We start from the raw sequence: 14,525 nt of genomic DNA on the forward strand, positions 1-14,525 counted from the left end.
AGAGGTTGGTTGAACTAGTAACATTCTCGTATGCTATAACATTTTCCATTGTAATATTAATCAGAGTTTTTGAATTGTAAAACTTCAGTAGTGCTTTTTAAACTCATGGACATTGAGAAACATTGATGGAAAATATCTATCTCTTTTGCCTATTTAAATTAACCTATTATTATGGTTGAAGCACAGATTTAGCTTCTGTGCTTCTGTTGGAGTGACTCTTAGTTGTTGATGGCTTATAAACTTTATTGATGCAAAAATGAATTATTTTCTAGGAGCAAGATACTGCTGTGCAAAATATGCATAAGAAAGTAGAAAAATTAGAAACAGAACATATGGACTGCTCTGACCTTTTACAGCGACAAACAAGCGAACTTGAATTTAGCACTCAACGAGAGGAACGCCTTAGAAAAGAATTTGAGGTACATTTTCTCATTCTTTTATAATATATACGTGTACAACTTATGCACACACACGTACATAAAACCCGTTCTGTGATTTAAGGTTGAAGCGTTTTACTCTGCAATAATATATAAAACTAATTTTAGGGACATTTATTTATAATGTGTATTTGGCTTCTTTGAAAACTTTTTAAATCTGAGTATTTTGTGTTTTGCCCTAGTTTAAAAAAATATATTCATTTTTAACAATGAACTCTCATGGAATATTTTGGAAGTTTGAGAGTGATTGTTTACATTATTAGGTTGAGTAAGCAACGCAGGAAACGTTTTGGTGTACATAGGTTCTACATGATAAAAGTAATATTACATTTTAATTTTGTAGTTTGAAATGTATAATAGCTAGTTTTGTGGAATGTTTTTCCGATGAGACTTACGAAAGGAGCATCAATTTACAGATGAAAAATAGGATTTTTATTAGTGAATGATACTGAAAATAACTTTAATCTTAAGAGAAATCTAATTGATTTCGTTAGTTCATCTTCTTTTTAAAATTTCTCTTTGCTTTGTGGGAAATAAAATATTTGAACAGATAGAGAAGTTTTGTCCTACACATAATTTATAATCTTTACTAGGTAAATAAATAGTTATGAAGAGTATTTAATGGTAAAGTGCTAGAGTTAACACTTCTTAAACTCACTGTGTCATTTAACATTGTTAAGAATAGCAATAAGAGGGCCAAGCGCAGTGGCTCATGCCTGTAATCCTAGTACTTTGGGAGGCCAAGGTGGGTGGATCACCTGAGGTTAGGAGTTCAAGACCAGCCTGGCCATCATGGTGAAACCCCAATCTTAAAAAAAAAAAAAAAGAATAGCAATAAGGATTATAACTTTTGGGAGGAAGAAAATATGATTCCTAACATTTTTAGATAATATGTAAATAAAATGAATAGTAAAATCAGCTTTAAAATTATTGACACTAGTAGAAACATTCAATAAGGAGGCTAGGCAAAAAATAATGTATGACAGTTATGTTTATATTCTTACATACCAGTGATAATCAGATAATCTAATACTGAAAGGTTTTCTTCATCACAGTAACAAAATAGGAATAAAATCAACAAATATATTAAAACTATAAAATTTAACTGAAGGTCTTAAACGAACATGGTGAGATATTATAGGAACACTTAACACTGTAAAGATATACATCTTCCCTAGATTTATTATGGATTAAAGCAATTTCAAGCCCAACTTCAATGGAATTAATTTGGAAAACAGAATCTAGAATTCCTGTAGAATACTAAAGTGACCAGGTGAGAGTATCTAAAATATTTTGATAAGAACTGGGCCGGGCGCGGTGGCTCAAGCCTGTAATCCCAGCACTTTGGGAGGCCGAGGCGGGTGGATCACGAGGTCGAGAGATCGAGACCATCCTGGTCAACATGGTGAAACCCCATCTCTACTAAAAATACAAAAAATTAGCTGGGCATGGTGGCACGTGCCTGTAATTCCAGCTACTCAGGAGGCTGAGGCAGGAGGATTGCCTGAACTCAGGAGGCGGAGGGTGCAGTGAGCCGAGATTGCGCCATTGCACTCCAGCCTGGGTAAAAAGAGCGGAAACTCCGTCTCAAAAAAAAAAAAAAAAAAAAATAGGTGTTTTTCTTTTTTCCCTACCAGAATACATATTATAAAGCTTCAGTGGGGCATCAATTGTTGTTCTTTGGTTGCATTGCAACAGAGACCAACTTTGGTTAACTTAAATAGGAACTTCAGTATGGGAATCATATTCACAGAATCAGAAGGAAGTCTAAGGAATCAAACTGAGAAAACATAGGGATCCCAGAGTCTCTCCACAGGTCTTGGGAGCAGAATTGACGCATGAAGTTGGGGTGAACTGGCATCAATTATTTTCATTCTTTTAAAAAACTATATTCAGGATTTAAATACCAGGAGGAGGACATTTAGTTAAAAGAGGAAATTCACCCCTCAATAAATCCCTCCCAATTCTAACAAAATTAAAACCTCAAAAAAGAATTCTTATAAGATCAGTATGCTGGTAACCAAAAAGTGCAATAACTCTAAGACCAGACTGTATGAGTACTGTGTTAGAACTAATATCTATCTCTCTCTCTATCTGTAGATATATATATAGAGAGATTGGCTTCCCTGGTTCTGAGTTTTTCAGACTTGGACTAAGCCATGCTACTGGCACCCCAGGGTCTCCAGCTTACAGATGGTCTGTCATGGGTTTTAGCCTCCATAACCACACAAACTGGTTCCCATAATAATCTCCTCCCATATATCTATATCTATATATCTATAGATCTATATAGATACAGAAAACTTTAAATATATATAAAAGTGGACACAATAATATTATGAACCTAATATCCATCACCAGCTTCAACAATGATCAATTTATGAATAATCTTGTATCCTTATACCCCTACTGATTTTTCCTCCTCCCATATTATACTGAAATCTCCAGCCATCATATCTCTTTAACCTTAATTTTTTCTTATGATTTCTAAAAATAAGGGGTCTTTTATTTAAAGTTGCATTATTGATATCATATATAAATTGTTTACTGATAATTACTGAATATAGTCAAATATCCAGGCATTATTCAAATTTTAAATTGTCTCATAAATGGCATAAATGTTTATAGTTTGATTCTGAATCTCAATTAGGTCAACATGTCTATATGTCTCTTGAGTCTCATTTAATCTACATGTTCTCCATCTGTATCTTTCTTTTTTTCCTTTTAGCATATTTTTGAACACATCAAATTATTTGTGCTATAGAGTTCCCACTGGTTGTGAAATTTCAGAACATCAGAGATAACAATGTTTCTTAGTATGGATCTTTCTTATTCAGCGTGCAGGACCTGCAGTGGCCGTTTTAGCCAGGAAACTCATGTCCTTCATTTTCAGGAATTCTCATATGTTATTTCTTCACAAAGCCTCCTCGGTTTTTTAAAAAAAATTTTCTTCCTTTCTGAGACTTTTATTATTCAAGTGTTAGACCAACTCAACTGATACTTTACTCTTTCCTTAACTTTCTCTCTTTGTCTTTTTTTTGTTGTTGATGCTTCTTGGGAGATTTGTTTGACTTCACTTTCTAATCTTATAATTGAATATTTCCTTTTTTCTTTTTAATTTCCGGGAGCTAGTTCTCTGTGTCGTTTTTGTACTGTCCTGTTCCTACATTATTACTGCAGTATTCATTTATTCAGTAAATATTTATTGGAGTGTCAGGCACATTTCTGGGTCATAGAGGCCTAGCAGAGAAAAAGAAAAGCCTCCTCCTGCTTCTCCCCCTCCCTTTCCTTCTCCCCCCTTCTTCCTCCTCCTCTTCTTCCTCCTCCTCCTTCTCCACAGAAGGATAGCAGAGAACAAAGAAAAGCCGCCTCCTTCTCTTCCTTGTCATAGAGGCATAGCAGAGAACAAAGAAGAGCCTCCTCCTCCTCCTCCTTCTCTCTTTTTTTTTTGTGAGACAGAGTCTTGCTTTGTTGCCCAGGCTGGCATGCAGTGGTGGTCTCAGCTCACTGTAACCTCCCCCTCCCAGGTTCAAGAGATTTTCCTGCTTCAGCCTCCTGAGTAGGTGGACTTACAGGTGTGTGCCACCATGCCTGGCTAATTTTTTTTATTTTTAGTAGAGACAGGGTTTTACCTTGTTGCCCAGGCTGGTCTTGAACTCCTGTCCTCAAGTGATCAGCTCGCCTTGGCCCCCAGAGTGCTAGGATTACAGGTGTGAGCCACTGTAACTGGCAGAAAAGCCTCTTCCTTCTTGAACTTGACATTCCAGTCAGGAGGAATCACACATTAAATGAAACAATGTATAGTGTGTTAGTTGGTGATAATTCTGTGAACAGTAGTAAAGGAGTCCAGGGGAGGTAATGAATAATAGGGTATCCTTTTATATTGATGGTCATGGAAGGCTAACTTGATAAGGTGACATTTGAGCTGAGACCGGAAGGAAGGAAGGGATTGAGCTGCATGGATATCCCAAGGAAGAACATTCTAGGTAGAAGGAATAGAAGTTGTAAGACCTGAGTTGCAAGTGTATTTGTAATGTTTGAGGAATAGCAAGTAGGCTTTGTGACTGGAATAGAATTGGCAAGAGAGAGACTTGTAGGATCTATAGAATAGCAGACAGATAATACAGGATTTTGAAGGTCTTCTATAGTTCATTGTAAGAACTTTGGTTTTTGTCTAAGAAAGCTACTGGGAAGTTTTGAGCAGAGGAGTGATATGCCTTTTCTCATTTATGTTTTAAAAGCATTATTCTGGACACTCTTTGATAATAGATTACAAAAGACCATTCTGGAGACTATTAAAATAATCTAGTTGACAGGTTATTGTGTTTTAGACAAGGAAGTAGTAGAGGAAAGTTCTGTCTTGCAAAAATGTATCCACATCTGACCATCTCCTCTACTACTACCTTGTAGTAGATTATGAAGTTGAGATGGTCAAATTTGGATATGCTTTTGCAAGATAGAACCCACAGAAATTGCTGATTAATTGAATCTGGATTATGAGAGAGAAAGAGGGAGTAAAGGTTAATGCCAAAGATTTTGGCTTGAGCAGACAAATGAATGGCATTTCCATTACTGAAATGGTAAATAATACAAGTGGAGTAAGTTTGGGAGAGGTCAGGAATTTGGTTTTAGATATGTTAAGTTTGACATTCCTTTTAGACATTCAAGGGGAGGTGAGGGGTAGGCACTTGAATATGTGAATATTGGGTTTAGGGAAGCCTTATTACTGTAGGGTAACAAGGACATGTAAAAAGTTTCATTGGAAAATTTTGAAATATTATAATCTGTAAGTCTTTTCTCTGTATTTCTTTTATTTCTGCAAAAGGATATCTGCTAGTTTCAGGTTTGATGATTATAAAATGAAAGAAGGAAATAGAGGAAGAATCGGGTTATCATGCTATTTAGTATGCAGACTTCCCCCTGGTTTCAGTCTGGTGCACCCCTCTTCCTCCCTCTCCATGTGTATTTCTGTGTTCAGCTTCTGGTTCAGGTTTCTGTTCTTCAGATAACAAACCTTTTGTAAGGGCTAGGGGTATTTGTTTGGCTACTACTTGGGGTAAGGGTGAATGCCTTGAGGTCTGATTTCTTATCGCGATGAGTAAAAAAAAAAAACAACTTTATTGAGATGCAATTTGCATACTATAAATTTGTTCATTTAAGGTGTACAATTCAGTGGTTTTTAGTATATTCACAGCATTGCGCAACCAACACCATAATCAATTTTGGAACATTTTCATCATCCAGTAAGAAACACCCCTCCCACACACATGCACAGAGAAACCCCATACTCATTAGCCATCACTTTTCTATTTCCCCTTTCCTCTCAGCCCTAAGCAACCACGTCTCTCTGTCTTTATGGATTTACCTAATCTAGACATTCCATACAAGTGGAACTACAATATATGATCTTTTGTGACTGACTTCTTACACTTAGCATAATGTGTTCAAGGTTCATCCACGTTGCAGCATGTATTAGTGCTTCATTCTTTTTTATGCCCAAATAATATGCTGTTGTGTAATATATATTTTGTGTATCTGTCCATCAGTTGATGGACATTTGTGTTTGTATTAGTCAGGGTTCTCTAAAGGGGCAGAACTAATAGGATATATGTATACATGAAGGGGAGTTTAAGAATTAACTCACACGATCACAACGTGAAGTCCCACAGTATGCTATTTGCAAGCTGATGAGCAAGGAAGCCAAACCAAATCTTAAAACTTTAAAAGTAGGTAAGCCAACGGTGCAGCCTTCAGTCTGTGGCCAAAGGCCTGAGAGCCCCTGGCAAATTACAGTGTAAGTCTAACAGTCTAAATCTGATGTTCTGGGGCAGGAAGCATCCAGCACGGAGAAAGATGAAGGCTGGAACATTCAGCAAGTCTCCTCATTCCACTTTCTTCTGCTTGCTTTATTCTAGCCACCCTGGCAGCTGATTAGATGGTGGCCACCCAGACTGAAAGTGGGTCCGCCTCTCCCAGTCCACTGACTCAAATGTTAACCTCCTTTGGCAACATCCTCACAGACACAGCCAGGAACAATGCTTTACACCCTTTGATCCAATCAAGTTAACACTCAGTATTTACCATCACAGTGTTGTTTCCACTTTTTTGGCCATAATCAATAATGCCACGATGAACATTCATGTACAAGTTTTTGTGTGGATATGTTTTCAAATATCTTTATTATATATCTAGGAGAGGAATTGCTGGGTCACATGGTAACTATTTGGTTAACATTTGAGAAATTGTCAGTTGTTTTGTAGTGGCAGCACCATTTTACATTCCCACCAGCAAGGTATAAGCGTTCTAGTTTTTCTAGATCCTCACCAACACCTGTTATTGTCATTCTTTTAAGTTATAACCATTCTAGTTGGTGTGAAATGGTACCTCATTGTCGTTTCGATTTGCATTTCTGTGATGATTAATGATGTTGAATATTATTTGATGTGCTTATTAGCCATTCATATGTCTTCTTTGGAGAAATAGCTATTTAGACCCTTGTCCTTTTTAAAAATGAATTATTTATACCGTATGTATATATATATATACACATATAGTCTAGGTAGAAGATAGTCTAGGTAGTCTTTATTTTTCTTCAATTTTTCAAATATACATATATATATGATGTTAACAATGGAGGAAACTGGGTATGGAGTATGTAGATGGACTTAACAACAGAAATGCCAATAAGAACTTGGCAAAGATAAAATCCCTCATACTCTAGCCACACGTGGTTCATTTTTTACAAGATTAGCGAATGAATAAAAATATGAAATTATATTTGAAATAATATATATATATATATTTTTTGAGATGGAGTTTTTTGCTCTTGTTACCCGGGCTGGAGTGCAATGGCGCGATCTCGGCTCACCGCAACCTCCGCCTCCTGGGTTCAGGCGATTCTCCTGCCTCAGCCTCCCGAGTAGCTGGGATTACAGGCACGCGCCACCATGCCCAGCTAACCTTTTGTATTTTTAGTAGAGACGGGGTTTCACCATGTTGACCAGGATGGTATCAATCTCTTGACCTCGTGATCCACCCGCCTCGGCCTCCCAAAGTGCTGGGATTACAGGCTTGAGCCACCGCGCCCGGCCTGAAATAATATTTTAACTTACTTTTCACTTGTGCTGAACATATTTTTTGGCCAATAAATTCAAGAATTCAGTATATTTTATATCATCTTTTTAAATACTATGGTTTGTAGATGCTTTTTAAAAAAGAAATAGGAACCAGGAGCTGTGGCTTATGCCTCAGCACTTTGGGAGACAGAGGTGGACGGATCATTTGAGCCCAGAAGTTCAAGACCAGCCTGGGCAACATGGTGAGACATCTCTACAAAAACTACAAAACTTAGCCAAACATGGTGGAGTCTGCCTGTAGTCAGTCCCAGCTCCTCGGGAGGCTGAGGTGGGGGGATCACTTGAGCTTGGGGAGGTCGAGGCTGTAGTGAGCTGTGATCATGCTACTGCACTGCAGCTTGGGTGGCAAAGTGAGACCCTGTCTCAAAAAAAAAAAAAAAAAAAAAGGATTAGGATAGAGTTAATGTTTTGAATATTAGAATTAAAAAAATCATTTAGAGGTCACTTAAGGGGCCTGGTTTGGTGGCTTACACCTGTAATCCCAGCACTTTGGGAGGCCAAGGTAGGCAGATCATGAGGTCAAGAGTTTGAGACCAGTCTGGTCAACATAGTGAAATCCCGTCTCTACTAAAAATACAAAAAAATTAACCGGGTATGGTGGTGTGTGCCTGTAATTCCAGGTACTTGGGAGGCTAAGGCAGAATTGTGTGAACCCAGGAGGCGGAAGCTGCATTGAGCTGAGATTCTGCCTTTGCACTCCAGCCAGAGTGACAGTGCAAGACTCTGTCTCAGAAAAAAAAGAAGTCACTTAAGGATGCTATAAAACTCTGTGATCACTAAAAGCATTTTATTAATTGTGTTACAGTTGTGAGGCTGTATTATGTAATAGTGATTTCTTTTTTGTTGGTAGGAATCTTGCTAAGGCAATTTTGACTCAGTTAAGAAAATATTGGCCGGATGTGGTGGCTCATACCTGTAATCTCAGCACTTTGGGAAGCTGAGGTGGGCGGATCACTTGAGGTCAGGAGTTTGAGACCAGCCTGGCCAACATGGTGAAACCCCATCTCTATTAAAAATACAAAAATTAGCCGGACATAGTGGCACTCGCCTGTAATCCCAGCTGCTACAGAGGCTGAGGCAGGAGAATCACTTGAACCTGGGAGGTGGAGGCTGCAGTGAGCTGAGATTGTGCTACTGCACTCCTGCCTGGATGCAGAGCAAGACTCCATCTCAAAAACAAAACAAAACAAAACAAAACATAAAACAAACAAAAATATCTAATACCTAAACCTTCAGATATGGTTATGCATAACCCAGTATTGACTTTTTTCTTGTAAAATACTTAATTTCCTCAAAATCTGTTTTTGTTGATTGATATTATAGGTATAAAATTATTTTAGACTAGTTTTATTTTTACTTTATGTTTTTTTCTTCACTGCTGTGTAAATACTTTAGATAATACCAGGTTTCTGCTTTTGGAGAACTTGAAGCTTTGAAGATAGTCTAGGTAGTCTTTATTTTTCTTCAGTTTTTAAGAATTTTACAAGTGGACAGATTTAGCGTTGTAACTTACTTATGATTTCTCATATTTAGATTCTCTTTAAAAGCTTTGCTTTATATTATATATCGTATATTGTATATAAGTTAGTATATTTTGTATTGGCTGTTTGACTGCATAGTGACATAATGAACAACCAGTTGAATTTCTAGAGAGCATTTTGTGTTAGTTTTACACTCAATTGTGGAGACAATAACTACCAATAATTCTAGGTACTTTCAAGTAATTATTGGTGGTATTTTTAAATAAATTAAGCTAAGATGGGATAATAATAAAGAGGAAAATTGTTAAAATTTAATTTAACGAGGTGTATTATTTAATATCATTAATATAAAACTAAAGCAACTAATAATATAGACATTTAGCCTAGTGAATGTTTTAAATTCTAGTGAAGCTTTTTTAACAGTTCCATTTCTTGAAAGGTGATTTTTTTATGTGCCTGAGCCAAAGAAGTTTTTATATATATGAAACATATATATATAAAATTTAAAAATCTTATAAGCTTTATATCACTGTGTCTTAATCATCTTAACATGGATCAATGCTTTCTTAGATTAAAAAAAAACACAACACACTCCCAATCCAATTTTATAAATGCTATACTGGAGACCATAGAATCAAGGGAAAAGTGAACTGGAAAAAGAAATATCCATGGCTTTTATAAACCTCTTTACAACTAGGGGAGTTTATTATCATGGGAAATAAGCTTAACTCAATAAGAAAAGAGAAAAGAGAAGATGCAAACCTAATTCTGAGGAAACCGAAGAATCTTCTGAAGATTATGGTAGAGCGAGAACAGCCTTTGCAAATAAATTCTGAATTGCTTCTGTCAGTCATATTCTATATATTCTATATTATAGTAACTTAAAAAAGGGTGGAAGATAGCATCTTTCTCTAAATGTGTATTACCTTCAAGTGAAAAATGAAAAGAAAAATGTATTTCACCTTTCATAATTGTAGATAAAGACCACCCTGTATGATCCATCTTTTTAAAGCCATCATGTGTTCGTAGGAATCATTTTCAAATATCCATATGCATAGATTACTAACTATAAAATAGGTAAATGATGAAATCACCTGTGTTATACAGTCATAGGTATTACACATTTAAATACAGAATTTTATGTTCATAATAAATTTTAAGATTGGAACTTCAGTTAAATATTTGGTAAATACTCAAGTTTTTGTTGCCAGAAAAGATAGAGATAATTTTTAAAGAAGGTAAATTAGTTTATTATCATGTTCATCAGAATTTGTGATTTGCAAATTCTGTTCCTGATATTTCTTATTTTTATTATCTGTCTTTTTTATTATACCTAAAAGTAATAAAAACTTTTTTTTCCATTAAACTCTTTTATAATCTGAGTGGTATACTTAATTTCTTGCTGAATAAAAAAAATTACAGTGTTCTCCAGTTTATTTCTGTTGTCAGCCTATTGCCTTCATATATCCTTTCTGAAACTGTTAAGGCTCTGTTACCATCCTCAGTGACTTTAACTTTGCATTTTCTGCCTTCAGAACTGCATAGTTAACCACAATCAAGATGACTGGCACAGAGAGCTCTGAATCTTTCTATGTCCTGCTATGCTTTATATGAGCCTGTTTATGTAAAATAATCTAGGGGATTCTGGAAAACAAGTATGTTTTGGCCATTAATAAAATAGTTACAAATGAATTGTAATTCAGAGACAATAAATAGAAGGAATATCCTTTAGAGGCAAATCAATTTTTCTCCACAACATAGGTCTTTTGCTTACTTATAATGGAAAGGCTTACAGATGTGTCAGGACACATTTTGGCCTTTGGGTTAAGGACCTAGTATGGCATGTGGCATACAGAAGTTACTCTATAAATGTTCCATTCTCCTTTTTAGTTGACCTATACAGTAAAATAAGTATTAATGAGATCATCGTGAAAAGGTACAAACCTATTCATTTGTTTTTAATAATCTTTTAAGTGTTTTTATACAGTTGCATTTGTTTAATGGGATTGAATATAAATGTAAAATGGTTGCGTTTGTTTAATTGGATTGACTGTAAATGTAAAATGGTTGGACTTCTGTGAGGGTAGAATAAAGTGGATTGGACTTCCTGACCAATTCACTTCCTGACCAATTCCAACTTCCAGTTGGACTTCCTTCCTGTTCTTTTTTACATGGCAGTTCCCATGTTCTGAGTCACAAAGCAGCATTAATTTTGCCTCTGAGTTGTTTTTTTCATGTACCGTGCTGGCTACATGGAAAGTAGAAGAGCTACTTAAAAACAAATACCATCTTCAAATTAGAATGCCTTATTAAGATTTAAAATATCATGTACCATATAAGGCTGAACTGAAGAATCTTCTGAAGATTATGGTAGAGAGAGAACAGCCTTTGCAAATAAATTCTGAATTGCTTCTGTCATCATATTCTATATTATAGTAACATAAAAAAGGGCAGAAGGTAGCATCTTTCTCTAAATGTGTACTACTATTTTCTAATGATATATTTTTTGTAAAATATGTTATTGTAAAAGTTAAATGAGAAAATACACGAGACTTTTTTGAAAACTGTAGCATGTTAGTATTTAACTCTAGGCATGTTCTCCTCAGTGACATTAAGGTAAACACCCTCTCTCGTGTAGAAGCAACATTAGAAATATAAATGCTTACATTTAAAATGCCAACATTAAAGGTCAGACTAATTGAATAATATTATTGCTTCTTAAGATGTTTGATTAGAATAAGGATGACAAATAGTAAAGGGCTTGTAGACTGTTCTTAATTATGACTCTTCAATATATGACTCTAGTTATTAAGTGTTGTAATATTGTGATGCCTGTTTTACAAATACTTATCAAATACTTGGAGACTTTGACCCTTTGAGGTATCTTTTTGGTAATAAAAAATCATTTGAGCCTTCTGTTTAAGGGCTCAAAAGATAGTATTACTAACTATGCCACCTTCCCTGCCCAGGTAAAGAATAAGTGTTGTAGTTAAATATTAGCACACGTATAATAAAATATTAACAGCTATTAAAGTGTAACAAAATATACTTAGCACTAAAATAAACATTGTAGAATTAATCAGTCTATGATGATTCATTTCCTTGGAATCATCTTTTTGTAGATGGATCATTACTATGTTTATTACTTATGAAAATATCTATTAATGGGAATTATCAGGTGATAAAATCTGGAAAAATAAACAATTACTTTCTGTTTATACAAGTTATTGATATGTTTGGGGTAAACTTTGCATGACTGATTAGGAAACTGTAATATATAACACACTTCTGAGAAAATCATTAACTAGTATGTACTCAGATGATAATTCATCCCATTTTTCTTGATGTCTGTTTTAGTAGACTGAATTTCATATCTAAGTTTTTCTGTTTGACTAATTCTTTTAAGTTCATCTATATCGTTTAAGCTGGATATATTTGGGGGTTTTGTTTACTCAATCTTTCAGCACATTCAATGTAGACATATGTTTTCATAACTTTTGTGAAACTTTTGAAAGAGGCCCATGGAAGCCGTAGAAGCTGATGTGATGCGGAAAGCTTCTGGGTATGTTTGGTTAATTCTACTGCTGAATTTGAGTCATCAGCTCATCCTGGTTTATGATAAAGTAACATGTATTGAAGCGTTGGATAGGAGACATTCTTCTCTATATTGCCATCTTCAAAGACTGAAAACTCGCTTTTCTTAAGTGTAGTAGATGATGTAATGGGGCTTATTATGATTTAGTGAGATATAAATCACAACAAAAAAGAGGTAAATTAACACCTATTATTTACTAAAATAAAAATATTTTGGCAGTACATTGCCAAGGACATGGCAATTAGCTTATAAATGACAAAATATGTGATAATTTTGTGTTACGTACAGAACTGTTGTTTGGCCGGGCGCAGTGGCTCACACCTGTAATCCCAGCACTTTGGGAGGCTGAGGCAGGCGGATCACTTGAGGTCAGGAGTTTGAGATCAGTCTGGCCAAGATGGCAAAACCCCATCTCTACCAAAAATACAAAAAATAGCTGGGTGTGGTGGTGTGTGCTTGTAGTCCCAGCTACTTAGGAGGCTGAAGTAGGAGAATCGCTTGAACCTGGGAGGCAGAGGTTGCAGTGAGCTGAGATTTCATCACTGCACTCCAGATTTCGTCACTGCACTGCAGTCTAAAGAGTGTACAGTACATAGTATAGTGTAATATCTATATACAGGCAACGCTTAAGTAGTTAAATTAACCTGTAGTATATATGTATATGAATTTGTGTTGGATTTTGCATTTTAACCAGAATTTTGTTATGCTTCCTCCCCTTTCTTTGTTGATTACATTAGGATTGAATGCCTGTGAAACAGTTTATGAATGCTGTACTAGTTCTCTTAGGTGGTATTGGGAAAAAAAATTTTTTGAGCAGCATGTTAATGTTCCTCTAGCACCCTCTGCTGGATTTGAGAATTAATTCATTGGAATTGAAGGTTAAAAAAAATTATTAAGAAGGCTTAAATTTAATTATGTCTATCAACAAATCCCACTCTTGGAAGAAGTTTGTTTAAAGATTTGAAGACTTTTTGCTGTTCTTACTGAGTAATTGATAGTTTTAGTAATAAATGGCTTATAATTTTCTGACATTTCATTTTAAAATAAGAACGTATGAAATAAAGACGTGATCTCTGGTTTATTATTTCAACCCCCTTTGTTTTGCTCTAAGCAGGAAAAAGAGAACCTCTTCTTGACTTTTGGAATGAAATCCAGATTATTAATTAATTAATATAACATACATACAGGAAATGAAAACTTGAATTGTTGCTGCATTACAGAATCACTGAATATTTTGCATTTTAGCAAAATATGTGACTATCATTTTGATAGAGAAACTATGTGCTTTTTGGAATCTGAGAAAATATTTTAAGATTGTTAGCCTTGTTTCTTTTCTCTTTGTGCTGTTTATTAGCTTTTTATTTAAAAAATTTATTTCCATAGTTTTTTGGGAAACAGGTAGCGTTTGGTTACATGAGTAAGTTCTTTAGTTGTGGTTTGTGAGATTTGGGTCCTTTACTAGCTTTTAAAATCATTTATTCTCAATCCAGTGGGCTATTTCCTTGCGACTGGCTAGACTTTTTGTGACTTACAGAAAGTGAAATGAGTATACTGGGTACTGAGAAAACTGACTTCAATTCTTAAAGGGCAAGAACTTTATCCTGTGGAGTTAAAAACATTTTTTTTTAAAGAAAAAATTAGCATTGGGCCCACCTAGAGTAATGCTCATTCTGGTCTGGGCTAAACGTAAGAATTTCTCTGCTGCAGTATGTATCATGCTTTATACCTACAACCTCTAGGGGACTCTTGTTCTAAGAATTCAAAGTCAGCATTTAGAAGGAAATTTTTTCCCACAATGAGAATCAGAAGTTTAAGTTAGGTGGCTGTGACTTCTTTGACATTCCAATTAGGGATTCTTTATTTTTTAATTGAGATG

General features: G+C 35.3%; 1 protein-coding gene across 15 annotated transcripts in view; it reads left to right on the forward strand.

The window, feature by feature from the left end:
* The window catches only part of CCDC171 (coiled-coil domain containing 171), a 545,371-nt gene that overhangs the window by 47,939 nt on the left and 482,907 nt on the right, over positions 1 to 14,525 (forward strand). For all 15 annotated transcript variants that reach the window (XM_074394865.1, XM_074394866.1, XM_074394867.1 and 12 more), the window contains one exon: positions 273 to 419. In XM_074394865.1, coding sequence (XP_074250966.1) covers positions 273 to 419 — 147 coding nt within the window. The remainder of the gene's footprint in view (positions 1 to 272; positions 420 to 14,525) is intronic.

The sequence above is a fragment of the Saimiri boliviensis genome, chromosome 2 (genome assembly GCF_048565385.1).
Source record: "Saimiri boliviensis isolate mSaiBol1 chromosome 2, mSaiBol1.pri, whole genome shotgun sequence".
In the NCBI taxonomy this organism is placed as follows: domain Eukaryota; kingdom Metazoa; phylum Chordata; class Mammalia; order Primates; family Cebidae; genus Saimiri; species Saimiri boliviensis.